The following is a 27,482-nucleotide window of genomic DNA, read 5'->3' on the forward strand; positions in this document are numbered from 1 at the left end:
TTAAAGGGATACTACAACAAAATTTCGGCGCTCATTTTTTGGTCTATATGTGTTCGAAAATGCAGTATCACATGGAACATACCAATATCTTGTTACAAAAGTCTCGAAAAGGAATTTTAAAATGAATTAAACGATTAGCAAAGAGCACCTGGTGGATGTCGCTAACGCCTCGTTTGTAATGCTCGTCTAGGAACCTTGACAGCTAGTGACGGAGGTTGTCTCGTCTCCGGCCACGACGAGAGAAGGGGGGAAGGAGGAACTCCCCTCTTCCCGAGAATCTCTTTTGTGTGTCGCAGAAGTCGCTATTGTCCCCGTAGAAGATTATAGAAAATTAACCCGTCACTCAAAATTCGTACAAAAACAGCCGCTTCGGTGGCTGGAACGACTAGGCCATCCTCTCGAGGTAAGCCTCGCCGTAGCTTTGCTCGTCTTGAGACGACCTACGTCACGATTGCGTTGGGTGTCACGTGCTCTAAGCTGGGCTTTTTCCGAGCGCTTGCCAGTGTGGGCCTTTTATAACGAAAAATACAGCCACCAGGATCAAAGTACAAACGTGCGATTGTCATTTACAGATAATGTGGATCATATTCAACATATTTTTTAACACGACGGGAATATTTCAAATTTCGTTGAAGTATCCCTTTAAGTGCTTATTGCGTGGATAAAGGAGTGGCCCCGCTCCAATGATCTTGCTGCCGCAGGGAATAATTAAGGGAATAAATACTGAAATCTAAACCCGTCAGGGCAGGCTGTACCAACTCGTTTATTAAAACATCCTTGCCCATCTCCCCCCCCCCCCCCCCAAAAAAAAAAAAAAAGAAAGCGGATAGGAAAAAAAGGCTTCCCCGAGAAAGCGAAAAAAAATGTCTACGCCGAACAGCGTAGAACTTGCGCCGAACTCATAGCGGCGCCATCTGTCGACAGCCCGCGATATTGCGAGGAGAAACTTACTCTCGTTACAGTTACTCTCGAGATCGAGGGAGGGTTAAGGGAGAGTATCATCGAAAGAAGCGGTCGTGAAAGAGTAACTTTGATGCCGACGAGAGAGTTAAAGGAGAGTAAGTTAGGGAACTTACTCTCCCTTGACACCTTTTTTTTTTAGAGTGTAGGAGGGCGGAGCTTTTGTGCCGCCTAGTAAGAAAGTCTCTCACTAGGCGGCGCTAAAACTCGGCCCTCATCCGGGAACAGGCTCTTTCATAGGGAGCGCTCGGATGGAGTGGTCGTTAGTTCAGAGTTGCTCGTGGTAGCAGCGTATGCGAGGGGGATTTTGGGACCGTGCCGTGGGCATTAACGCTCATTAAATATCTACGTGCTGTTGAACCGGTGTGCTGGTTCAACAGCACGTAGATGCTTGCTGCTACCCACGACGTGGGTAGCAGCAAGAGAATTCCCACACTGGCGTCCATACGTGAAAGGATGCTCGTCTGGGATAAAGTTCACAGATAAGAGCTTCCAACAAGCAGCCACATTTTTTTAAGATCACCGACTGTGAGACGGTGCAGACTTTAAGCAAGGGAATGGCCGCGCACAGCAGAGGTTTCAACTGAATGGTGCGATTTTGTTCCAGCGGAATGTGATATTGTCATTTGCATTGTTTGTTGTTACTTGTAAAATAAGTATCACGGGACTTCAGTCTGGGAGGATGGCCGCGAAGTGGGTTCGTTTTTTTTCTTTCTACATAGTCCTTTGTGCGTTGCTAAGTTTGCCCGCATTTGCGGGGCATATTGGAGCTCAGCTCTTAGGCGTCCGTTCCCGGGTTGAGCGGCGTCGGCGTTACCGCACGCGTTGCAGTATCGGACTTCACAGTTTCTCCGCTAAATTTAGCAGCGAAACTAAACTGGTGTTGAATTCATGTGACGTCAATTTTCACTATACATTTAGCGTGGAAACTTAACCCGCTATATTAATGGAAAAATTTAGCTATACGTTTTAGGAAACGCTTCGGAAAATTTCCTGCAAAATTTAGCGGGAAAATTTCTCTTCTGAAATTAGTTGGGTACATTTTCGCAATATTTAGCGGCTAATTTAGCAAATATCTTTCGCTAAATGTGAGGGGAGAAGGAGAGGAGGAGGGGAAGTATGGAAGGCTAGGAGGGCCCTCCGTACCCCGCCCTTCTCCTTAAGAGCTGTGCTCTAGTTTCGCATAACAAAAGATTGTAAAAGTTTTTCCTTTTTTTCGAATTCGTTTGAGCTTAACTTTTTTTACCTGCGGAAGCCTCCAACATTAGAGGATGTCGTCTGGGAGGGCGCCGTCAAGAATGTAATGGAAGACGACGATTTGACACGGCGCATTCGCGGATAACGCCGCCAGCAACAAAAACAAGACGCTAAGCCCTCACTTCCAGTCCCCGTAGGTAAATCATCAGAGGGGGTTCTAGCAGAACTAAGAATGGCCATTTCCATGTTTCCTCAGTTACAACCCAGCCGATGGCGTGCTCAATCCCTGCTCCTGTAAGAAATCCGCCCCCAGGGACAACCTAAGGATCTCGCTTAGCGTTCCTGTTTTTCTGGGTACGCAGGTAGGAAGGCCATGGCGATGTTCGTCCCGGAACCGCTAGACTACCAAGATGCGTCGGGATTTGACGATGAAACCATGCTCACTCGCCTTTTTTCCAGTTGGATTCACTGAGAGCACAGCTCTCGGGAGAAAAAGCCCAGAAGGTTCCTCGAGTAGCATGGATTTTGTTTCGCGATTCAGGGACGAGTTCCTGCTACCGAATTAGAAAATTCGGATGATAGACGAGCTCCGTGCCCTGGGTTTGTAAGGGCCTTCCAGGGGCCACATGACCTTGCTGACGCGGCGGTCTCAGATGCAAACAACGTAGCAAGGGCTGTTCGTCAGGACCACCCACGCTTCCACCCACATCTCAGGGGGCGTAGTTTTAGGAAACTTGACGAGATGGCACGGGCCGCATCGACCATTCAGGCCAACATCCTTGCGGAACTCCGCTACCGACCTCCTCCACCAAGAAGCAATGCCGAACCACCTTTTGCTGGGTCTGAAAACAAAGACGAATTCGAAAGGCACAGTGAGTCTCACGAATCGACCGACCGTGCAGCTCCCTGAATCAATGATCTTCGCGCATATGAATCTCAAGAACATTCGGAGAACATGCGTGCAGATGCAGAATATTCCAGCAAGAAGCGCTCTCACAACCCGCAGCAACGACGCTGGTAAGATGCGAAAATTTGGGACAGATCACGACCCGTTTCTTACAGTACTCGTGGAGACGATGGGAGCCAGACCTAGCTCTGCTGTTCCCGGTTCGGCCAACCAGGACACGTTTTCCGGGACTGCGGCAAATAGCCCCAAATCTAGATAAAACAAAAAAAAAAATACTGCGAGTGCCAGCAGTGGTGGAGTTCTGCTATCAGCCGGCAACGTGGAAACCACGATCCTCGAAGTTCATCCCTCGCAGCCGCTTCCGGGCCGCAACGAGGATAGCACCTGCCGCACTACCGGGGCCCTTTGCTGCCCCGGATTCTCAGGGGTATAAAAGGCCAGACGGTCCCGCGTGGTTACCCCCGGGAGGCTTGTAGGAGGGATACCCGAGTGGTCCGCTAAGGTGTAGAGCCCCAGAAGGCCTAAAGAAGAAATAGGCCTGTGGTCCGCTACGGCGTCGAGCCCCGGGCAGGCCTGGAGAAGAGATAGCCGAGTAGTCCGCTACGGCGTCGAGCCCAGGGAGGCTTGGAAACGAGATTCCGGAGTAGCCCACTACGGCGTCGAGCCCGGGACGCCAGGAGCAATTATACCCGAGTGGTCCGCAACAGCGTCAAGCCAGGGGAGCCCTGAAGATGAAATATCCTAGTGGTCGGCTACGGAATTGAGGCCAGGAGGGCCTGCAGAAGAGATACCCGAGAGGTCCACTACGGAGTCGAGCCCCGGGAGGCCTGGAGAAGAAGTACCAGAATGCTCCTCTACGGCGTCGAGCCAAAATTAGTCTGGAGAAGGGATACTCGAGTGGTCTGCCGCGGCGTCGAGCCCCAGGAGGCCTGGATAACAGATGCGCGGTTGGACCGCTATGGTGTCGAGCACCCGGGAAGCCAAGACGGTATTACCTCGGCCATAAGATAGCCTGTCCCTACCGAAAAAGATTATATGATTTTCTTTCTGATATGTTTATTGGACACCTTTTTCATATCAGAACTTATTATTTCATATCAGTCATATGCCGCATATCAGTTACACTAGGCTAGGTGGCGCTAGGTACCGCCCAATTCATGTGCTACAAAAATATTTTTATTTACGAACGCCAGCATATAGATACATTCCGCGTACCACTAGCGTCAGCTGAACTATACATTGAGCGCATTCGCATACACAGCAAAACAAATATGAATACAACAGAACACCCAATAACTACTTCTGAGTTCTGCGTTTCCGACTTTTATACAGGTGGTTTTGTAAGTACGGAGCTTTTCAGTGACCACCTAAGCAATAAATAATATTCTCAGCATGTTGGATTTCTTTTTAGTAATTCCCTACCTCTGAGAGTATTTTGAACGGCTCGGGGGGTGCATCTCTTAATAAAAAGGAAACGCTCCAATGCCATAATTATCTGAAAGCCAGTATATCAAGCCGCTCCACTTCGGTCCCAAGTCACGTGTTTGTTTTCCCGCATGGCATGTCGTATACTGAAAAATATTTATATGAATTTATTTCTGATATGTTTATTGGACACATTCATATCAGTTGGCATATGTTGCATATCATTTCTTATATGTCGCATATTAGTTTTTGGGCATTTCATATCAGTTCTTATATCGCATATCAGTTTTTGGATATTTCATATCAGTTTCATATGTCGCATATCAGTTTTTGGATATTTCATATCAGTTCTTATATAAATACATATAATCTTTTCATTAGGGATATGAACTTGCATGCTGCAAATAAGTTCTTATGTTGAATATCATTTCTGATATCCCGGTAATACGCTTTTCGCTATTTCTTTTCAATTCTCATATGTCGCATATCAGTTTTGGGTATTTCATATCAGTTCTCATATGTCGCATATCAGTTTTTGGTCTTTCATATCAGTTCTTATTTAAATTCTTATGATTTTTTTTCAGTAGGGGTGTGACCGCCACTGTGTTGAACCCTGGTGCGACCGCCCTTGCGTTGAGCTCCAACGCGAACTCGATCACGTGGAATGCCGGCCAACCGACTCCCGGCATGATTCAAGCACACACCGGAGGCTCTAAGTTCTAAACGCCAAGGATGATCGGCCTAGGTGGCAGTGGACCCAGTCACCAGCAGTGCTCATCCCCGCGGTGAGTAGAGTCGAACCTACTCCCAAGTCTGCTCAACTAGGCGTGACCGTGAATGTGCTGGGTGTACCCAATAGCTGCGCTTCTAGATACCGGCGCAAAGACTTCCTTTATTGTGGATGCCGTATTCTAGTTGTGTGAAAAGAAACAAAACACCTAAGTCTTCGGGAGGCAAATTTTAATTTGTAGGAGGTGTCTGGATCTGTATTACCTGCTGGCGTTGCTATATGCGATTGCGAATATTCTTCCATGGCAGAAAGTGAAGGCAGCGCTTCGTGAACCTATCTGGGTTACCAGTGCCCATGATATTTGGAAGAGATTTTACCGTGGCGGAGCGGGCTTCAATCGATTTCGCTAGAACCGGCTATCGGTTGAGAGACGAAACTTAGCTTATGCAATTTACGTGACGGGAGGATTGTATTCTCGGCCATACAATTCCGGCAAACATTGCGGGCGAAGATTCTTTAAAGACACGTATATTCGCCAGATATTTGCTGCTCCGATTCTTGCTTGGTGTGCCCCATCCCCCCACAGCGTTTCAAGAAAAAAAAAGGAACACTTTGACCTAACCCGAGCGATTCTATTATCGATATTTGAAGATCATAAACCATTGACAGCGACGAAGTATAAAGCCATCTCGAGAAAAAGATCTCGAATTTTACATCACTTTCAACTCTTACAGCCTCTGCAGATGAATACATTGAAATAACACGCAGTGCACAGACGCACACTTCATGCTGTGACCCGGACGTGATGCGGTACGTAATCCTTTGGAAGCACCGTATGATGGCAATAATCTAGTCCTTCAACATAATCACAATATATCGAAAGCCAATTCGGGAACAGCACAAGATTTAAAATGAATCAGTTGCCTCAAGCCTGCCCACATTGGACAGATTAACATCTCCTTAACAACACAACTTGAGTCGGCACTAAGGAGCCACGATACATTTAAAGGGGCTGTGCAACAATATTCAAATACAATGTTGTCGCTTTTTTCACTTTACACGAGCTTACTGGCACTAGTGGAACACAAGCGAGCGTTTCTATTCAATCTCGTCGTCTCGAAACGTGATGGCATAGCTGGGTGGTAGCAGTACCGACCAGTGACAATATTTGAAGGTGGCTCATACACTCTAAGAAAGGAGGGGAGTTCGAGGGAGTTAGACGGCGTGACAACACCCACAGCGTGCGCTAGCACCCCTTCGGAAGGAATATCCTCTCTCAAATAGAAGGATCGAGCAAGGGGAAAGAGAATGGGGTGCTACAAGAGCCCCAGGGGATTCGAAAGGATTATGGAAAGGGGAAGCCTGCCCTCGGGCCAGGCTTCCTTTGCGAAGGGGGGAACGTGGATGACTAGCCTTGTGAAAGTTAAATCCGATCCTGGAGTTTATGCTTTTACTTTACTTCTTTTTTCTTTTTTGCTTCACAGATTCTTTGAAATAGCTGACGTTCCCTTTTCCTTCGCTTTTTCTTTTTAACGTTTTCCTATTTACTTCCAAATTCAAAAAGTTACCTGAGTGTTTCATAGAGGGCGCTGGCGGAGAGGTCGACATAGAGTACCTGTATAGACCTTTTCCACAAGGGCGCCGCCATCTTGGAATGTCGTCACTTCCAGTATGGGCGACGACAAAATAATGAAACGTTTCAACCTGTAACTAGCAAAAAAATAGAGGGGAGCCAAAACCAGAATGTGTGACGGTTAGGCTTACATCCTAAATGTCTTCTATTGGTGTGGCGACGGCAAAACAATGTTTTCGCCCATACTGGAAGTGACGACAATTCAAGATGGCGGCGCCCTTGTGGAAAAGGTCTATAGGCTCCCTACGGGAGCCAGAGTTGCGCGTTCATGCATGGCATATGGATACAGCTCCTCACGTGATTGAATTGGGCGAATAGCAGCGACGCGCGTTAGAGGCGCGCGGCGCGCTCAAAAGCCGGGGCACGTACGCCGGGGCGGCCGGGGCGCTTGCAACGTCTACTTTGCTGCACGACACTTAATACGGCTCCTCACGTGATCGGATCTCGACGAATAGCGGCAAGGGCGGCACGCGGCACGTGGAATCAAACGCGCAAGTCTGGCTCCCGTAGGGAGCCCATACAGGAACTCTAGATCAACAGACCGACACACCATGCCGTGGCTTACATTTTGCGAGATCGAGTTTTTACAAGCATACAGTTGAGCATGTAACCTTCAAAGGAGGTTTAGATTGGCCAGGTTCACGTTTCTGAAACAAATGTCGTTGTCGCAGGTCTGATCCGGTAAGATCGAGGACACAAACCAATGTGAGACAATCTGGGGAGCTAAAACAATAATAAAAATATCCCGCCATTAATTTGTTTAGCGCTGGGAGACACGAAAAGGTGCATTCGGGTGATAACCAATTTAGTCAGCTGCACGCGCTGGCGACCGAAAAACTTTTAACTTAGGAAATATATAGCAAAAAGATGACATCGTGGAAAAAGCGTGAGGACAGCGTTTCTTCTAGATTTGAAGGTCTGCGGGCACTACGTTTTTGCGAACTCTCGAAGCTTACCCAATATTAAATTTATGCCGCGTTTTATATATCGTACAAATAAATTGCGAAATAAAAAGCCCGCGACCATACTCATTCAGGGCACAACTTTTAACAAAGTTTTTGTTACACAGCGCCCTACCTCGCTCAACCGAAGTTATTAGTGCTGAAGAGTCAGGACATCGTCGGAATTTTTCAATTGGTATGATGACCCTCTCTGTTCGGGTTAGGATACTTTAGGGTAAAAACATCTGGGAGCCATCTTTTTTTTAATTTTGCCAGTTTGAGAAGTTTCTTGACTGTTTCATGTACGGCGCTGGCGCACTGCCTGGTGGGCCGAGACGCCATTCCATAAATTACATTTTGTGTGTTCCAGTTTCGACAAGCTTACGGCCCTGGCGCAAACTGCGGGCAGATTTTAGGTCGTTTTCGTTTATTATGTCCCTGTTATACGAGGGATCCGACCGAATAGAGGTAACATTACAACGTGAGACGGGCTGGGCGGTGGATCGAAAACAAGAACATTTAAAGGGGCGATGGAATGATTTTAATGCTGAAGGAATTTGCAGCTTGTAATTTTTGTATGGTTTTTCTAAAAAAAAAAGTATCGAAAGCACGTCTATTTTTTAAAATAAATATCGCGATTCCGTTTCGTAAAATGCAAATAAAAAAACGGTAATATCTCAGGTCTTTGAAACACGCGCGGCGGCTGGCGTGACGGATATTTGGGTACATCTGGGTGAGTTTTCGCGACGCCATCTGCATGAGGCGCACAAAACCATTCTCTATGATGCTGTGGTGAAAGAATGCGGACACACAGACGTTCAGACACAAAAGGGACGATGAAAGGGGGCTCGACTTTAAAAAGACTATTTACAGAAGCCAGACACACAGGTTAAACCTGTGCTCCTGCTTTTATGCGAATGACTGGTGTAGATACCTGTGTCTATTTCCGCTTTCAAGTCCAACAGGATGACGCCATTCCACGCCCACAAATGAGCGCAAAAGGGTCATCTTGAAAAATCTGTTTGTTGGAACAGTGTCGTGTATGAAATATCTCTAGCTTGCGGGTCTACGTATGTAGGTCAGACACAAAGACGCATTAACGACAGATTAAATGAGCATAAAAGGAATGCTAAGACCAATACAACGACCTCTGAAATAGCTAAACGTGTTCATGAGGAACTTTGAAGTTGTGGTCGGGGCCCTTTTTTAGGGAATAAAGTGTACAAAATGCGAAACATAACTTTTTTTTTCTCTTTTTTGGCGGGGTTGTGTTTTTATTTTTTGCTTCACGATTCCGGGGTCTGTTAGGGATTGTCTCTCTATGTTTTCGATGTGTCACGGTTAGAAAATAGGCTTACAACGTGTTGTACTAGGTTTAGGCTTTCATGATGCAAGTTAGCGGGAAGGGGCGAGGCATGCAGCACAGGGAGGGCGCTCCTGAACGATAGAAGGCGGCCTGCAGGCGGGCATTCCCCAAGAGAAACAAAGGTCCCGAGCCCCGCAAGTTCACTTTTCCTCGCTTCTCAGGCGTTCATGTCCGCCCATCGTCTTTTCTGCGTTCCGATCAATATTCTAACGTTAACAGAACGCCCCTCCGCATTTCGCTTTAGTGCGATGACCGGCTATTCAGATGCTTGTTTTACAGCAATCTAGGAATCCCACGCATTCATGGAAAGTTCGGAACACATGCTCCAAAAAAACAACAAAAACAGCACAGTGAATAAATTTAACAAATTCAGTTTATGTTTTCGGGTGTTCGCTGCAATGCACTCTATTTGACATGTCACAAACTCAAAGGTATGCACATATTTCCTGTGAGGAGGTCTAGGCAGTCAAAAGTTGTTCTGGATTGAAACTGTTCCTACTGTAGACGGATAGTTTTGCCACCGCAGTGCGGAAGCTAACGTGGGATCTTAACGTTCATCATGCAATAATAATAAATTTTGCAATGAAACGATACTGAATTTAAAGAGTAAGCACTTCAAAAAAGAATGCTGACAGAAGTATGTCAACTTTATGCTCACATGCAATGTCTCTAAACTGTGCGTTTTCTTTTTTTTTTTTGTATAGTTTTAAAAGTACAAGCGAACTCCCCTTGCAGTCGCTTCTACGCAAAGCTTGCTGACGCAGTTTCGGGAAACTACGATGTTGATATACCACGGGTATACCTTCTGAACTGTCGTGACTGATATTTGAATGGGGTTCATGTGTTGGACTCGAGCACTGCGTTGGCACTGCACTTAGGCTTACCGCAGTCGATGTCTTGCGGGACATTCAAATTTTGGCTCAAGCTCAATCACTGCAGTGACGGCCGGAACAGCCAAATCTACGAAGTGGGGAGTGCGTACGGAGTGCGGAGTGCGGCGCGTGCACCGTTCATTGACAACCGCTGCGCATTGCTGTAATGATCATTCGCGCCACATCATCTGCAAGAAATAGATAGGGCAGGCGAGCTGGTTTTAAAAGAACATGCTGTATTTGTAAACCCTGGGACGGAGAGAATTGAAAAAAAAATAGACAACACAGCTCATTGTCTCAAACTTGTGGCCGCTTTTTCTGTTCAAAGTGCAAAAGCAAGTTGTCTTTATTAAACATTTTCTGCGACTACTTGTGCGTGGCCAGAAGTGCTAATACGTGTTTGATAGATTATAAACTGGAGGTATCTGACGATAGTGGAGAACAGTTTTATTGTCCCTTTATCGCACTCCTGTACGATGATAATCCGAATCCAATGGGGCAGTGGCCAGGATCTAAATCAGTAATTCTACAAAAATTCACAACATTTTTTCCCATTATAGAAGCAATATTACGACTTAAAGTGAGAAGCTAAAATAATTTTAAAAACTTCCATTAATATTCGTTTCTCGAGGCAGGATTGTTTTTTTTTTAATACACAAGACGTGGTTCAATATACAGGACGTCAGAACAAGTCTGTTCAATGTTTTATTAATTGCTCTGCTCTCCCATAAAATCACGATGGAGAATACAGAGGGCGGCCTAAAGAAGACGAAGTAATTATGAAAACCATCTTCAAGGTGATTTCTCCCGAGGCTCTAAAATGTTTTCGCTGAAGCTTTCCCAGCGTACGCTCAAAATGGAGGCAGGTGCCCCAGCACCCGGCCGCTCCTTATAATCCCTTACGTCCTCCAACCCGATTTCGCTAAGCTAGGGGAAGGACAGACTCGACAGGTTTGTTGTTCCCTTCTGCCCTTGGATTGGCATTGACTTTCCTTTAAAGTCCGGTTCACAGCCGTGGCATCCCGTACCCTTATGGCGTCACCGGCGACGTGGTACGGCTACTGGTGTTGTAAAAAAAGAAGAAAAAAAAATAGGTTATAGAAAATAAAAAAGCAACAACTAGAGGTTCAGGGCGAGGGAAAAGTACGCTGGGGAGAGGGAAGCAGGCGGAATGGTTGAGAGAGGCGATGTTCCCGCCTCTCCTCTCCACCGATCCGTCTGCCTCCTCCTCCCGTCCAACTTTCAACGGCGTGCGCCAGTGTCACTTGTTCGTGACTTCCCTATTGGAAAACCCCAATATAAACAGCGTATTATGGATATTGGTAAACAATATCTTTTTATTGTATTGCAATACAATATAGACAGTGTATTGGAAAACATCACATTTATTGTATTGTATTACAATAAGGATTTGTTATGGGATTCCAATATCCATAATACGCTGAAAATATTGGAATCCAATACCGTATAAACCCTTATTGGATCCCCATGTGTCGTATGGGGATCCAATAAGGGTTTACAATTCCAATATACTCAGCGTATTATGGATATTGGAATCCAATATATTATATCGGCTACCAATAAAACTATATACGAGTTGGAATATCACGTTCAGCGCAACATTTCTCTGCAACGCAGTGTCTTCTTGTGTGTATTTCTGAGTGATAAATTTAAAAAATGTTGCTGTTGTGAAATTGTGAATAAAGAAGCAAAACACTGGACTTATCCATACCAAATATATTTAACATATTCCTGAACTGGAGGATCTGGCATTTACTGCAAAAGAAAGTTAATTGTTTAGGACTCTCATTCAAAAACTTGATGTTTGAAAACAGAATGTGAAATCCTCACCTTAATGAAAACAGCACCTGCTAGCTGTAGTTATATAGAAACTGCAAAATAAAAATTTGTGATTAGTTCGCAACAAGTAGCAATCCTTCACTAAGCCGGATAGATTCAAAATTATGTCTGCGTTTGATTGTGGAAAAATAAACTTCCATTCCACTGCCACGGATCATTCTGAGCTCCGTCAATTAAATAAACCTATCGGCTCGTCTGGCTTCACAGTTCCTGCTTTGCACCTAACTAAAGTATCTGGAATGCTCACCTTTGAGGAAAAACAAACTGGTGCTTGCTTGCTTGTAGGCCGTGGAAACTGGAAGAGAGATTTGCGGTTAGTTGCGTCCAAGTAGCAGTTACTTTGAGTAGCCACGTAAAGTACACTAAGTCTGAAAGATTCAAAATTACATGCGCGGGACATAGATATCCTCTTGCGACGTAACTGGGCACGTGTCAATGTCGCCCGCTTGTATTACAGAAAAATAAGCTTCATTGCAGGAGCTCCCAGTCGTTCTGAGCTCCGTCAATTAAAAATGCTGTACCGGTCGTATGGCTTCAGTATTCCTCCTTCGGGAATTTGGAATTCTCACCTTTGAAGAAGAGCAAACTGGGACCTGCTGGCTCTTAGGCTGTGGAAACTGCCAGAAAGATTTGCGATTAGCTGCGTCCAAGTACCGATTTCTTTGACCAGCCACCTACAGCACACTAAGCCCGATAAATTCAAAATTACATGTGCGTGACATAATATGCCTCTTGTGACAAAACTGGGCACACGTTTTGTCGCCTACAGCAACACTGAAGCCAGACAGACAACAGGTATGGCACCTTTAATTGACGGAGCTCAGAACGAGTAGGGACGCTTTCACTGAAGCTTGTTTTGCTGCAATACACACATGTATTGCAGCAAAACAAGCTTCAGTGAAAGCGTCCCCAGTCATTTTGTCAATTAAATATGCCGTACCGCTTCTTTGGCTTCAGTATTGCTGCTTCAGTATTGCTGCTTCAGAGCAATCTAGAAAATCTAGAATCCTCACCTTTGAACGAGAACGAACTGGCGCCAGCTGGCTTGTGGGCCATGGAAACTGCAAGTGAGGTTTGCGATTAGTTACGTCCAAGTAACAACTTTTTTGGGTAGCCACCTACAGCACACTCAAAATTACATGCACGGGACACAGATGCCTCATGCGACGGAACTCTCTTCGTCCTTGTTTTCTGTTAACTCTGCTCACCTTCACCACTCGCCTCCAATTTCTGCGCTACTTCTTTAATCTCAATTCCCTGGTTCCCAAAGGCCATGCCATGGCTTGCGCCAGTCACGGATCTGTCAGCCCTGCGACTGGCGCTATTGTGGCAAAGGCGCCACAGCACCTGACGCTTGATGTGCTCTTTCAATATTTTGAGCATGGCTCAAAACAGGTGGATGGGTGTCTGGTATGCCCTTTGCTTATTTGCGGATCGTTCCGAATCAGAGGGTAGGCGCTTCTGCGACCTGGGCGCATGCTCGGTATTTTACAATAGTTGAAACCGAACTCTGCAGGAATCTTGAAACATAACAAACATAATGTGCACGCCAAAAGGCATAGCAAATGAAACACCCACCATCTATCTATTTTCGTTTCTTGTCCGCAAGAAGCTGTCGTATATGTAGCCTCCCTTGCTTAAGCCGTTCCTCCCTAGTGTCCCGGTCGGGTCTCGTCCTGATGAATCGTCGGTGGAGACCTGAGGAGCGGTCAACATCAGATTAGACCTTTTTGAGACAGAACCATATACCTGCTGAGAGGAAGTGCACCCAAACGAATCTCAGGCATGTCATTTATAGTGCGTTTTAAATTGAGACAAATGATGCAAAATGAGATGTCAATACTGACGCACCCCTTTTGCGAACCCAAAATTTTGAAGGCCTTGTCCCCCTCGCTAGGGGGACAAGGCACATGAATCCCGGCATGTGGATGAAATTTTTACCTTAACATCCCGACTCAATGCCCATCCCTGAATATTCAACCACTTTTAGAAAAAAAAAATATTTTTTTTAGAAAACACCGAATCATCTACCACCCCTACAAACGCCTGAACCAAGCATACTCGTACCGTGGCTTGTTTGCTCAGTGCCGCCCACGAGTTAATTCGGGCTGACAATGTTGTTTTGTTATTGTTCAAATGGAACCCACATTCTTAGTTTTGGTTTGTCTTGTAGAAGCAGGTGGATACTTTTATAAAGCTTTCTCTCTATGCGTTTCCGAGTCAACATTTTTGCAATGGCCAACCCCCGGGCTTTGATTTTGCGCTCCTTGATGAATGCTGAACCTCATATAGGCGGGCAATAGCTCGCCTTGAAAATACTTGCTTTTGGTGGCCGAGAACAAACTCGTCTTCCTGATTGGCAGCCACTTGCTGCCAAGAATTGCTGCACATATCCTAAAGATTAGTCTAACACAGATGCTTTGGCCGGACAGAGACACAAAAGCCTGAAACAAGGCCACTATACAGACAGGAAATAGTGTCTGTGAGTAATGAAACGCACAACTCAGATAGGCGTGAATCACTCACCTTGAAAACACTTGCCATGCGCGGCAAAGAGCAAACTTCTGGCCTTAATTGGCTGGTGCTTGCCACCAAGACCTGCATGTATAAGAAAGAACCTGGTCTTAGTCAAACTTGAATGTTTTTGCAGGAGAGACAACAAAATACTAATGCAAGACCACTACACATAAGTTATGGCATTCAAGAGGAATGAAATACAAAACTCATAGGCGGGCAATAGCTCACCTTGAAAATACTTGCTCTCGGTGGCCGAGAACGAACTCGTGTTCCTGATTGGAAGCCATTTGCTGTGAAGAATACCTGTAGATATCCTAAAGAACCCAGTCTTAGTGTAACACAGATGCTTTGGCCGGACAGAATACAAAAGTCTGATACAAACCACAAAAGGCAGGAAATAGTGTCTGCGAGAGATGAAAAAAGACCCAAGTGGAGAGGCTTGTTCTGTTTCACGTTAGTCAAATAGTGTAGCTCATTTTGCTAAAACGATGCATATGTGCTAAAAAAAGTATCTATATTTTGCCCCATTTAGCAGAGTTTACTGCCAAGGGTACGTGCACACCAGAATAAGTCAGAATTAGTCAATTTTTTTTTTCTTCTTTTGATGAGCGACAACAGAATCTTAAACAGATGATGAAACAAAATATGAACACAGCAAGACAGGCTAGTTTGCCTTCATGCAAGCACAGTGCCTCGGCCAACCAAATGAGGTTCTATTCTTAATCACTTGTCATATTTGGTGGGAATAGTAAAGTAAATGAAAATAAGGCAATCTCTCTTGCAGCCGACAGCTGCAAACAAAATTCACATACCTTAATGAACGACCTGGAAATAAAATTGGGTGGTGGCCAAGTGGTTTAAGGTGTCGAATTTCAAACTTACAAACTGTAGTTTTGGTTTAAGTCCTCCTGGTGTATATTTTTATCCTTATAACTATATTTACATTGTTTTTTTTTGTATTTTTGAGGCACAAGTACTTAATTTATACGCTAATTCACCTTTAGAAGCGTTTTAATTACACTCCATGCCTTTCTAGTGCTCATAATTGATTCTTGGTGAAAGCGGTCTTAAATTTTTCTTTTCTTGCCGTCGCTGCTGCTTGCTTTCTCACCTTTAGAATGCTGACAACTCGACACAAAATTAATAAAAAATGTGTTTAAAATGTCATGAAGATCAGCATTTCCAAGCTGTACCCCTGCTTCATGCCCCGACCATGCCACCATACCATAGCTGAGTGCAGTGAGAAATGGTCCCAGGTTTGTCACCCGACCGTTTTTTGGGCTTACGGTGTGGCGCGACTCATGAAGCACCTGTGCTTCCCGATGGAGCCAGTGAGCGAGGCGTGACACACTAGAGCTGTGCAAGCCACAGCTTTATAGCCTGCAAAGCGTGGGAAGATCCCTCTCCCTCTGCAGAGCTGGCATTAGCTCACCGAGAAGCTATTGCAAGCACTAGAAAGCCACAGAGTGTGAATAAAAGCGCTTCTGAAAATGAATTAGTGTGTAAATTAAGCACCTATATGTTAAAACTTAAAAAAAGTATATATGTACATATATATATATATTTAAATACTAAAAAGGCAAAATTAAAAAAAATGTTTCCAGGTGGGCTTGCCCCCAGAGCTCCACAGCCCTTGAATTCAGTTCCCTAAAGCCCGCTTCAGACGGAACAATTTCGCCCAGCAACTTCATGTCGCAACACCAGCAACACGGGCCGCCCGCGTTTACATGCAGCAACCGAATTGCTACGACTTGCCATCATCATCATGAAATTTGATTTTTCTTACAGTATTTAGACACACAGTTATATCCTAAAAACACGTTTTTATATCTTTAAATTGGGCTGAGAATACTAACTCGTCTTTTTGAAACAGTTTATTTTCAAAAATGATCCATTTCAAACCAGAACTAAGTCCTCAGTTCTCATCATCACGACCACAGGGGTGTCACGTGAAAATATTGCATTCCTGATTGGCTGCTGCCGCTTCAAACATCTCCGAGTAGTCAGAGTTGCTCGTCCGCTTCTAGCCGGACCCAATCTCAGCAATTCGTGTCGATCTAGGGAAAACTAGGGAACAACCCGCCAGCAGCCCCAAAATTGCTGGAAAGGTTGCCCCGTCTGAAGCGATCCTATACTCTGTTTCATACATAGAGTGCAACGCAGTCAAAGCTAGCGCACCGGTTTGCATTGCTGACCGTGCCTACGTTCGCCCCATAAGATAGTGCATCCCCTGCAGAAAATTTTTAAAAAGTCGGAAAATGTGCCTCCTCGGGGCTAGTAACTGATATTGTCGTTATGATTTCAACGGAGCACAAATTTTTTTCAAGAAAAAGGAAAAGATAATGTAAATTACCTTAAATTGTTTTCGTGTTCATCCGTGTGGCAGCCGCTGGTTTTGAGAAGATGGCGTCTTACGCAGCAAGCTCAAGTACCTTTCCTGCTCGGATGTTTTCGAAGATTCGTTGTGCGAAAATCTTGAAAGAGTGGAAGCAGATGATCGCCAATGTGTACGGGAGTATAAGAACACATTCCCCGGAGAATTCGGTCGTGAAGTCCTGGAGACGGCCAGTAACGACCTGGAGTGTGCCCTGTACTGTCGCGAAGTGCAAGGCACAGTGCCTATCTGGCAAGGTGGCGTCCCCGAAGCAAAGACCTCGCAACAAGAAAGTTTCGAGCACCGGGGACCGTCAAGCATGACGAGTTCACACAGAACGCCATTCGCCTGAAGGTGCATTGCAAGTGCTCCGAGAGGGAGATTCCTACCCTTGACAGCTATTTCAAAATAAACTGTACAGGCCACAACTATTGTCGTTAATGTTTTATTATAAATTTTGGGACAAGGCCGCTATCAGGGCGATTCCTCATTCCACGCTGCACGACAGAAAAATATAACTCGGTGCTGGAGGCAAATAACACTTGCAAAGCGGCAGACCAGATGGTAGAAATCTGGCCTCTCGGCGACTTATAAATAAAAATCAAGAAGGAGGAACTGAAATATGCACTTCGTCAATGCGCACAATCTTGCAGAAAAAGAATGTCTAAAAAAGAAAGAAAAAAAAAAAACTTTGCGCGTAAAATGGGTTTGAACCACGGCCACCGAGACGTCAATATCTCCAGAGCAGCGCCTTCTACCACTCGTCCACGAAACGCGCGGAGTAACACTTTTTCTATTTTCTCATGCGCACCACTTTAGTACCTTTGACAGCGTTGCACGCTAAGTATGAAACAGAGTATAAGACACCCTATTGTCTGGTACAGAGACCATTTATGAACGCTTGGGTGTTTAAACGATGTACTACACATTTTACAAAAAGAAAAAAAAAATTGGGTGTTTAAACGTTGTACTACCCTTTTTTCAATAGAAAAAAGCAACAATAAAAAAATAACACATTTCAGAAGAAAAAGTTAAGGAATCGGAATGTACCATTATGTTCAGTGAAGTTTGGTGACAAAACTCGGGACTCGAGCAGGAATGCAGTCATCCTTGGTGTGACCCCATGAGACGGTCTTGCTGCCTTTGCTGGGGTTTATCTAACTGAAGTACCTGTACGAAAAGTAGAACACAAGTGCATAACACTCATTATTCACAAGAAAATTTGTCGATGTCCAAAATGACCCATGAAGAAAATTAGGCGAGGAATTTTCAGGCTGCGTTGGCCGAGTCACCTCTCTTGGCCAATGTTTCGTAGCAACTTTAATTGTAGTGAACAGTTATAGGGTATATTACGAACAAAGTGCAATTTGGTTTTGTAGGAAACTATAACACACAAAACGACACTTGAATACAGTATGTTGAGGTGCCTCTAAACAAACTCCAGGGTTTCATGGCGCCTTCTTCAGATACCTGATGTTGAACATGAAATATGTGCACCAAAGGAGTGAGCAAACAGCGACTTCAGATTTGTCTCTAACACCAGCAACATGTCGACAAGGAGTGCAACGTGTAGAAGGTCGTCTAGAAGTGTGCCAAGATGAAAAAGCAAGATGTAACGATATCAGAATAAGATCACACCAACGAGGCACCAGTGTGGTGAGACAATCTACGATGTAGAGACAGTAATCGGGAGTCAACCGACGTACGGCCGCGATTTACTTTGCAGCGACTAAAATGAAACATGGCAAAAAAAAAAAAAAACATTTTGAAAATAAAAAAACGCGTTTTTTTTTTTACTTTATTTGTTGAGCGCAGCCGGTATCAGAGCAGTTGGGCGGCGTCACGAAAATCTGACAGACTCGCTAGCTTTTCTCAACTTAGTACGGCGCCAGTCGGCACCACAGATGAATGGTCGGCACTCTTAGTCTACCAGGGAAGAAAAAAGTATGAGCTCAGAGCCCAGCGTCGATCGCGACTTTCGTAAAGAGAAGCTCCGGTAACACTTCGGCGACTCGCGAGCGTTAAACAACGCCTCTTCGAACGAGCCCACGAATCCAACACGTCGAACGGTTTGCGCCGGTAAGCACGCTGGGAGCCAGGGGGCTGGAGGTTTAATATCCGAAAGAGACGAGGCGCTGGTTTCTACGTCTATTTCGCACATGAGATAACAAGCCGAGTGATAGCTAGCCGAGTGTAAACACTGACTGACGTTACATCAGAGTACACGCAGTCGAAATGACGTCTGCAACAGAGCACAGCCAGACGCTTTCAGCAGGGGACGCATGCGTTCAAGTAAGCTGCGATTTCAAAACATCATGTCTCCCTTCTGTCCTTCAGTGTTCACTTTGATCTGCGTATACCAAAGCACTCAATGCTGCAAGTAATAAAGTCGTCTATACGTACCTTTCGAAGCGATTGAAAGTGCGTTGGTTTCACTTCGAACCCAAAAGCAAAGTACGCGACGAACTTGACGAGCTGTTATCCGTCGGTTCCGCCGAGTTGGCGCGGTCGCGGTCGTAGCGCAATGGCGGCGCAATCTCGGCGGCTCGCTCAGCCGCTTGTCTGGCAGCGCATGCGCGTAGGCGCGCCGGCTCGCTGGGCTCGCCTCCCTTCGGAGTTCGAACTGCCTCCATAGAGTAATATAGTAAACGTAAAGAGAGGACACTGAAGCCGATTCGCGGCCCAGATAGTAGGATTCATACCCTCCGCTACGTGGCGCTTTTCCGTAATTTGGTTAATATTAATTACAGCTTTCTCTCTGAAAAGTATTTATTTTCTAAATTTTTATGCTTTAGAGTTTTTTAAAGTACTTAAAACGACTAAATAGTGTTAATCAAATACGTCACAAAAACCACGTGATGAATGGCGCCTGCCATGGCCTGTCTGCTTGCACGCCGTCACCTCTGCTCGTCCGTGCGGTCCGTGCTTCGTTCGTCCGTGCCGTACCGTCCGTGCCGTCCGTGCCGTTCTTCTCCGTTTTATGCTACAGCGTGTTCGGTCGACTTTGCTTGAAACAAAGTGACGAATGACCGCCGCGTGCTCTCATGCTCGGCGTGAGTTTGTAGAGCTGGGCGGCTTGATATGGCTTGAGCTTCTCGTAATTCCGTCGGGCTGCCTGGACCTAGATTTTTAAACAAAAGGTAAGTCGTTTTGCTCATTTGTCTCTCGACTGTGTTGTAAAGCTGGCTTTTGAATTTGCTGAGTCTGGGTTGCCGTCCGACGCCCCTCGGGCAGAGCTTTGTTCATGCGTGTTCAAGTGCCATCAGACATCTGTGGATTGCTGTTGAGAGGACTTATGCCGTCATAGATTGAAGTTAATTCACTGACTAAAGCTGGGTCGACAGTCGTTCGCAGTGCGACGAATTCGGGGCAAGGTGTCCATTGAGTCATATTGATATTTTGACATGCATTCTTTCAATGGCGCGTCGCTGCTTTGATTTATCACATAAAGTACGTGCAAAAGAAGCGAACCAGCGAACGTCGCTCAAGCGAGCTACATGACTTGTGTGTACCGCCATACGAGCTGCAGTATGCTGCAGTTACGACGACAAACACATGCATAGAATTTCGGGGGAAAAAACTGCGAGACGCAGTATCAAATTTAGATATTTAATAAAGTTCCCTAGCAGCATATATATCCTATGGACGTCCACGGGACATCCAGGATAGGACATCCATGGAACTTTCGGACACTCTGAGAATGTACGGAGGACTATTCAAACATGGTTCCCACTACATCGCTACATCACCAAATGGAGCTCGAAATTTAGGTCTATGGTTCGCTGACATTATTTTCTATGTAAGAAAGCAAAATTCAAAATATTGACGGCCAATTTACCAGAAACAGTAGAGGTAGATTAGTCTTACTTATTTTGGCCGTACCGCTGTACTATGCTTAAATTCCTGTTTTACTCTTAAGGATGGCATTCGAACGTTGGGTAAAACCAGTCAGACGTCACTTGAACACTTGGTTGGAGTGCTGTGGCATGGCACTCTAGACACTGCGTTCGATTATGATGCATGAAGATTGCGTAAACTTCACAAACTTCACAATATTTCTTTCACCCGTCTGTGTTAATACGTGTCATGGGTTTATTGTAACATTGCGTCATGGTAATATCTTGTGACATTGTTTAAATCTCCATCAGTTTATTTTTTCACCAGCCGCTATTGTGCTACCTTCCGTTGAACTAAAGGAACGCGCCATTGGCTAGGCTTCAGTAGATGTTAAACTCTCCCTCCCCCGCTGGCCCAGATTATGTCCTGCGGAAGTTACTGCTGCGTGGTCTGGTGTGCCAACAATGGGAAACAAAGAAGCCACATGTCAAGTTTTTTCGAATTCCACGTGACCCAAGGTGCGTATAGATTCTAAGGCAGTCCTTACAACATTTGATCGAAGCATAACATTTTGAAATGAGAACTATGGTCCGTTGCAACCTAAGAACGAAGGGCGAGGGTAAGACGGGCCGGGGAGGAGGAAGCAGACGGAACACGAAACGCTAAGGAGAGAAGGAGGTTTCCCCTTTCTTCTCCAGTGTTCCGTCTGCTCCCTCCTCCCCGGCCCGTCTTACCCTCGCCCTTCGGTCTTAGGTTGCAACAAACTATAGCAAAAACGATTTCTTCCATGTCACTTTGGTTTATGGACACCAATATCTTTCAGCATTTTAAGGTTATCTTGCCTCGGGCCTAAATTGATTGCATACCCTGGTGGGTATGCAATCTCTTTGTTTAGCTGTATTGCACTGTACAGTAGCATGAAGAAGAAAAACAAACTCTTCAGAACGTGAACACTTTGCTGAGAGGTGCCATACCAAACGGCAGTGAAACATTAAAAACAATTGAGGCTCATATATTTGGAGTTTATTTGACCCTTACAGTATGTGTAACCTTGGTGGTATATACAATGTTCTGCAGGTCAAAAGCATGGCTACAGTACGCCAGACGTCCTGAGCTCCTAGGAAAGACAGCCAAGGAGCTCTATGAGGGGTATCGCCTGTGTAGTGAGCATTTCACAGCCAAGGACTTTTTGGATCCTGGGAAGACAAGGCTGACCAAAACGGCTATCCCTACGGTTCGGCCGCAAATGCTTAGGCCATCTGTAACAGCCCAAGGTAACATAATCTTTATTTGCAGTCTGTACGGAGTTCTGTTATATTTTGCTTTTAGGCAGCACCAACTCTACGTCACTGATGCCAGCTGCCAGCATGCTGTCAACGATGCTTGACAGTCTCAAAAGTTTTAATCTGATTTAATTAGTTTTTATTATTAGTTTGTGCTTAAATATTTTATCTAATTCATTTAGCATTTTTGTACATTATCCCTGTAATGTCCCTGCGCATACTGTTGCCCATAACCAATATCCGTCCCAGTTTGTTGGAAAATTGTTTTAAAGCACAAGGTCAGCTGCATTGAAATACAGTAATTTGTGTCCTGCAATCAAGAAGGGCAGTTCTGCCAGTGCAGTATGACTTCTTACAGGGCATCCTAGGTTTGTAGCATACAATAGTGATATAAATGAAAGATAAGGCAGGTCAACGTTCCCCTGTTCATATCCAATTCGACAAGAGGACTCATGCCGTCTGAGTCATCTTCCTGACACTCATGTTTACAAGGTTAGCTTTAGTTGCCCATGCTGTTATGTTCTCATACATTAGCATACCGGGCCGTTAAAATTTAAGATATTCCGAGATTCCTAAGTGCCTTTTCAAGACCCGCCGGATCCTGTGTTTCGCCATTGATTAATATTGCTCAACATTAATTTTCATCACTAAGGGATTTCAATGCCCTTTCAGAGTGCTGAATATTTTCTGTTCCTTTGAAAGGTAACACTACTAACCTATCATTCGCCTGTAGCAGGAATTCTCCATCAGAAGCTTTATAAGCAGGTATTCATATCTGAGAAGCCAAAATTTTTCAGAAGAACCGGTGGCAACAACATGCCCCTGTGACGTTCCATTGGAGGGAAACAGAAGGTCGCATCCCACAGCAGCTTATGGTGAGATTATTTATTTTTAATTGGCGGCTCATATCTGACAAGGAAGCCCTTTTCAGAAAAGCCAATAGCGGAACCAAGCCCCGGGGATGTTCGATTGGAGGGCAGCAGAACGTCGCCTTCAACAGCTGCTCATGGTGAGATCATTTATTTTAAAACAGAGGCTCATACCTGACAAGCAAACATCTTTCAGAAGGACCGATGGTGGCACCAAGCCCCGGGAATGTTCCATTGGAGGGTAGTGGAACGTCACATTTGGCAGCTGCTCATAGTGAGATCATTTCTTTTAAAACTGCTGCTCATATCTGACAAGCAACCGTTTTTCAGAACAACCGCTGGCGGCACCAAGCCCCGGTAATGTTCCCTTGGAGGGCAGTGGAATGTCACCTTCAACAGCTGCTCGTGGTGAGATCATTTATTTTAAAACAGGGGCTCATACCTGACAAGCAAATGTCGTTCAGAAGGGCCGATGGCGGCACCAAGCCCAGGGAATGTTCCAATGGAAAGCAGCGGAACGTCACCCTTGGCAGCTGTTCATGGTGAGATCATTTCTTTTAAAACAGCTGCTCATAGCTGACAACCAAACATTTGTCAGAAGAACCGGTGGCGACATGTCCCTGTGACGTTCCATTGGAGGGAAGCAGAACGTCGCATCCCACAGCAGCTTCTGGTGAGATTATTTATTTTAAATGAGCGGCTCATATCTGACAAGGAAGCCCTTTTCAGAAAAGCCTATGGCGGAACCAAGCCCCAGGGATGTTCGATTGGAGGGCAGTGGAACGTCAACTTTGGCAGCTGCTCATGGTGAGATCATTTCTTTTAAAACAGCTGCTCATATCTGACAAGCAACCGTTTTTCAGAACAACCGCTGGCGGCACCAAGCCCCGGTAATGTTCCCTTGGAGGGCAGTGGAATGTCACCTTCAACAGCTGCTCGTGGTGAGATCATTTATTTTAAAACAGGGGCTCATACCTGACAAGCAAATGTCGTTCAGAAGGGCCGATGGCGGCACCAAGCCCAGGGAATGTTCCAATGGAAAGCAGCGGAACGTCACCTTTGGCAGCTGTTCATGGTGAGATCATTTCTTTTAAAACAGCTGCTCATAGCTGACAACCAAACATTTGTCAGAAGAACCGGTGGCGACATGTCCCTGTGACGTTCCATTGGAGGGAAGCAGAACGTCGCATCCCACAGCAGCTTCTGGTGAGATTATTTATTTTAAATGAGCGGCTCATATCTGACAAGGAAGCCCTTTTTAGAAAAGCCGATGGCGGAACCAAGCCCCGGGGATGTTCGAATGGAAGGCAGTGGAACGTCACCTTCGGCAGCTGCTCATGGTGAGATCATTTCTTTTAAAACAGCTGCTCATATCTGACAAGCAACCGTTTTTCAGAACAACAGATGGCGACAAGCCCCTGTGGTATTTCACTGGAGGGTACCAGCGCGTCACATTCCATAGCGGCCTGTGGTAAAATAAATCTCCTACACAAATTGGGTTTATGCAAACATTCGTATTTAACAGTGACACATTTTCCAGAGCAAATGGGGATGGCCAGCTCTCCTGGCCAGCTTTTGGACCACAGCACTCCATCTTCGTCTGTTGGCTATTCTGAATCATCTGGAACCTGTGAGTATAAATTGACTTCTCTACAGATTTAAGCACTGCAAAATTGTGTTAAGTACCTCTGCATTTAGTATGCACATTGCTTCAAATTAGGTGACATTATTTGTCACTTCATTTTTGTGCTGGCCTTAATAACTTGGAACATCACTACAGGGCTCTAGGTGACGGGGAACATAAGCTTTGAAGTGTGGCACCGTGAAATGCTCTGAAAAGGGGTGGTTTCCTAGTAATCTCTGCTTATTGTAGTAATTTGCCAATCCTGTTACATACAGTTCTCATTTTGGATGACCCTGTTGAATGTAGTGATTGACTACGCGATTATTCAATATTTGAAAGATTCATCAATTTATGTTAATACAGTTTTTGTGGTGAAATTATTGCAGCTGAAAGACTAAAAGCTAGTTTAATTTTTTTTTTTTTTTCTGATAGCAGCCATTTGTGTATAAACAGTGGTAACAGAACATGCGGAGCAAATGCCCACTCACAATTTGGAGATAATCATGAAAAACGCAGAGATGTATGCTTCTTATGCCCGAAAGCAAAATTGCAGAACAGCCAAAGGTTGGGGGGAAGGGGGGTCACCACTTTGGAGGCCCGTGCACGTGTCGAGCTTCACCTTTTACATTGGTGTGCTTGGAGAAGCAGCTGAAGCGGATGAGCATTTATGTTAGGTGGGTGGGTTTTTAAGTCTGGAGTTGGACATTGATACGTGCTTTGTTTATTTCGCAAACGTTTCGAAAGTGGCGGGGGGGGGGGGGGGGGAAGGGGGCACATATTGCAGCATGGGTAAGTGGTCGGTATTTGGCGGTATTGTTTCTGTCGGGTTCTACTTTTATCATTTTTTTGTAGCCTGACTTATGTGCTTTCGGTATTGTTTTGGCAGGCTCTGGTCGTTCAACACCTGCTTCCGCCAAGCTCTCAAGGAGGCCCAGGGACGTCATAAAACGCCTACAAGCAAAGGTTTCCAGTTACAGAAAGACAATATCAAGACTGCGCAAGCAACAGAAGCAAATGCCTCAAACAGCTGACGAAGCACTTGAAATGGTGCGTCCATTTGTGACAGACGAGGTTTTCGGACTTATCTCGTCACATGTAAAATTAGGGCGCAAGGGACGAGGAAAACGGTTTCCACTGTGGCTCAAGAAGTTTGCTTTGCATCTGAACTTTCATGGCCCACAGGCATACCGTTTTCTATCGTTACATTTAACGCTTCCCACTCAGCGTTCACTGCGTAGGTGGCTGTCGAACGTAAAAATGACTCCTGGTATTATACCTGGTGTCATGTCCTCCATCGAATCTCAAACGCGGTCTTGGAATGCACGTGATCGTGTCTGCACCTTGATTTTTGATGAGATTGTTTTGAAGAAGAACTTGACATACGACCCTGCACACGACATTATCCATGGATTTACAGATGACGGTGTTGAACGAACCTCGACCATAGCAGATAGAGCCCTGGTTGTTGTGCTCTCTGGAATTTCCAGGAGGTGGGTTCAGCCCCTCGCATACACTGTTGGGCACACTTCAACACCGTCTTCTGTTATCCGGAGCCTCCTGATTTCTCTCATTCGAGAGCTTAAGACTGTTGACTTCACTGTGAAGGCCGTGGTCTGTGATCAGGGGGCTTCAAACGTAAGCTTAGCCAACCAACTTGGTGTATCTGCTGATAAGCCATTTTTTGAAGTCGACAACGAACGTGTTTACTTTATCTTTGATGTTCCGCACCTCATCAAAACAACAAGAAACAATCTCCAAGCCCACAAACTTTGCATTGGGGATGAGGTCATTGAATGGTCCCATATTGTTGAACTTTATCGTTCTACTCATGAGATGAGGTTGCGATTGGCTCCAAAACTTACTGAGAGGCACATTTTTCAAAAACCTTTCAGTAACATGAAAGTTAAGCGTGCCACACAGGTCCTGAGTGCCTCAGTCTGTCTTGCCATTCTATCCCTTGTTTATGCCAAGGAGCTTCCTGAGGCAGCCATGGCTACAGCCTATTTTTGTGATAGAATGGACAGACTTTTTGATTGTTTAAATAGCTCGCAATTCAAGAAGACGGGGCAGAAGTTGCGTCATGCAATTTTGAAAGGAGAATCTGAGATACTCGATTTCCTTCACCAACAACTCGCATGGATTTCAACATGGAAGTTCCAAAGTAGGAGGCAGCCACAAACCACCATAGGGTGGCAAGTTACAATAAGGAGTGTCCTCATGCTCTGGGATGAGCTTTCAAACAGCTATGGCTTTAAATTCTTACTTACTCGACGCCTGCAGCAAGACCCACTGGAGAACATTTTTGGGGCAATAAGACAAATGCTGGGCTGCAATACAAACCCAAATGTGAATCAGTTCACCTCGGGACTGAAACACATCGGGATAAAAAAACTGTTCAGACTCTCTAACAATGGAAATGTAGAGGATGAAAAGGCTGACCTCCTCAAGGAGTTGCCAATATTTTCGCACCATGAAAGTTCCATTGCAGACAATGTGGAATGTTTTCCAGTTGATAACTTCCCGCCACTAGAAGATATTTCTGAGCTGGCATCAGACATCAGGTCTAATATAATTGACGACTCGTGCACTTACTACGTTGGAGGCTATTTGATCAAACTTTTCCTTGAACAGACAACCCGCAGCTGTGGCTGTTCTAAGCTGCTAAAGGATGAGTCTCACAACTTGACCAGGCCTCACCAGTATTTTCTTATGCTTAAAGCATACCACGTGCCTGGGAAACTCTTCGGAAACCTAGTAGTACCATCACAGGCTGCCTTTAACTTTATTCGGAAACTAGAAAATCACTTTCTTGCCGTAATAGAGAGTGTAGCGCATGTTCGAGGAGTGTGTGCTGCCTTGTATCACACACTCTCAGAGCTGGGTGGTTTCAGCCTTTGCTCAGAGGAGTGTCACAAAAGGTTTTTAAAAATGTTTTGCCGAATACGCTTGTGTTGGCATGTTCGGTTCCTTAACCGGAACTTGGACAAAGTTCGGTTACACTCTTCGGTTGCTAGTAAGCAACTTGATAAGTTTAACTGTTAATAGCTTAATAGCGTATTAACAGAGGCGGTTGCCAAATCAAAAACA

At 45.2% G+C, this 27,482-nt stretch overlaps 2 protein-coding genes and 1 long non-coding RNA gene across 8 annotated transcripts; all 3 read left to right on the forward strand.

Moving 5' to 3' along the window:
• The first annotated feature begins 21,085 nt into the window (after positions 1–21,085).
• On the forward strand, positions 21,086–24,159 carry LOC121832975. 6 transcript variants are annotated; one of them, XR_006076617.1, is made up of 7 exons: positions 21,086–21,137; positions 21,697–22,777; positions 22,834–22,911; positions 22,968–23,045; positions 23,102–23,313; positions 23,370–23,444; positions 24,034–24,159. XR_006076617.1 is itself a non-coding variant. In XM_042286450.1 (3 exons), exons 1-3 carry the CDS (start codon positions 22,864–22,866, stop codon positions 23,315–23,317), a joined length of 342 nt encoding a protein of 113 aa, XP_042142384.1. In that variant the 5' UTR covers positions 22,784–22,863; the 3' UTR covers positions 23,318–23,356. The 6 variants fall into 6 exon arrangements, 1 of the variants encoding a protein (XP_042142384.1); XR_006076616.1 differs by lacking the exon at positions 24,034–24,159 and having other exon boundaries at positions 23,102–23,179; positions 23,236–23,313; positions 23,373–23,410; XR_006076615.1 differs by lacking the exon at positions 24,034–24,159 and having other exon boundaries at positions 23,102–23,179; positions 23,236–23,313; positions 23,370–23,408.
• On the forward strand, positions 23,529–23,941 carry LOC115314882. The gene is made up of 4 exons (XR_006076620.1): positions 23,529–23,578; positions 23,635–23,712; positions 23,769–23,846; positions 23,903–23,941. It is a non-coding gene; the product is annotated as an uncharacterized LOC115314882 (long non-coding RNA).
• A 21-nt stretch (positions 24,160–24,180) lies between the features above and the next one.
• LOC121833293 lies at positions 24,181–27,065 on the forward strand (the record flags this gene model as incomplete). The annotated part of the gene is made up of 3 exons (XM_042286451.1): positions 24,181–24,242; positions 24,312–24,401; positions 25,282–27,065. Coding segments are annotated over exons 2-3 (1,869 nt in total), but the record flags the coding sequence as incomplete, so codon positions are not given.
• Positions 27,066–27,482: the final 417 nt, after the last annotated feature.

Source organism: Ixodes scapularis, unplaced genomic scaffold (genome assembly GCF_016920785.2).
Source record: "Ixodes scapularis isolate PalLabHiFi unplaced genomic scaffold, ASM1692078v2 PGA_scaffold7__128_contigs__length_106722199, whole genome shotgun sequence".
Taxonomy (NCBI): Eukaryota; Metazoa; Arthropoda; class Arachnida; order Ixodida; family Ixodidae; genus Ixodes; species Ixodes scapularis.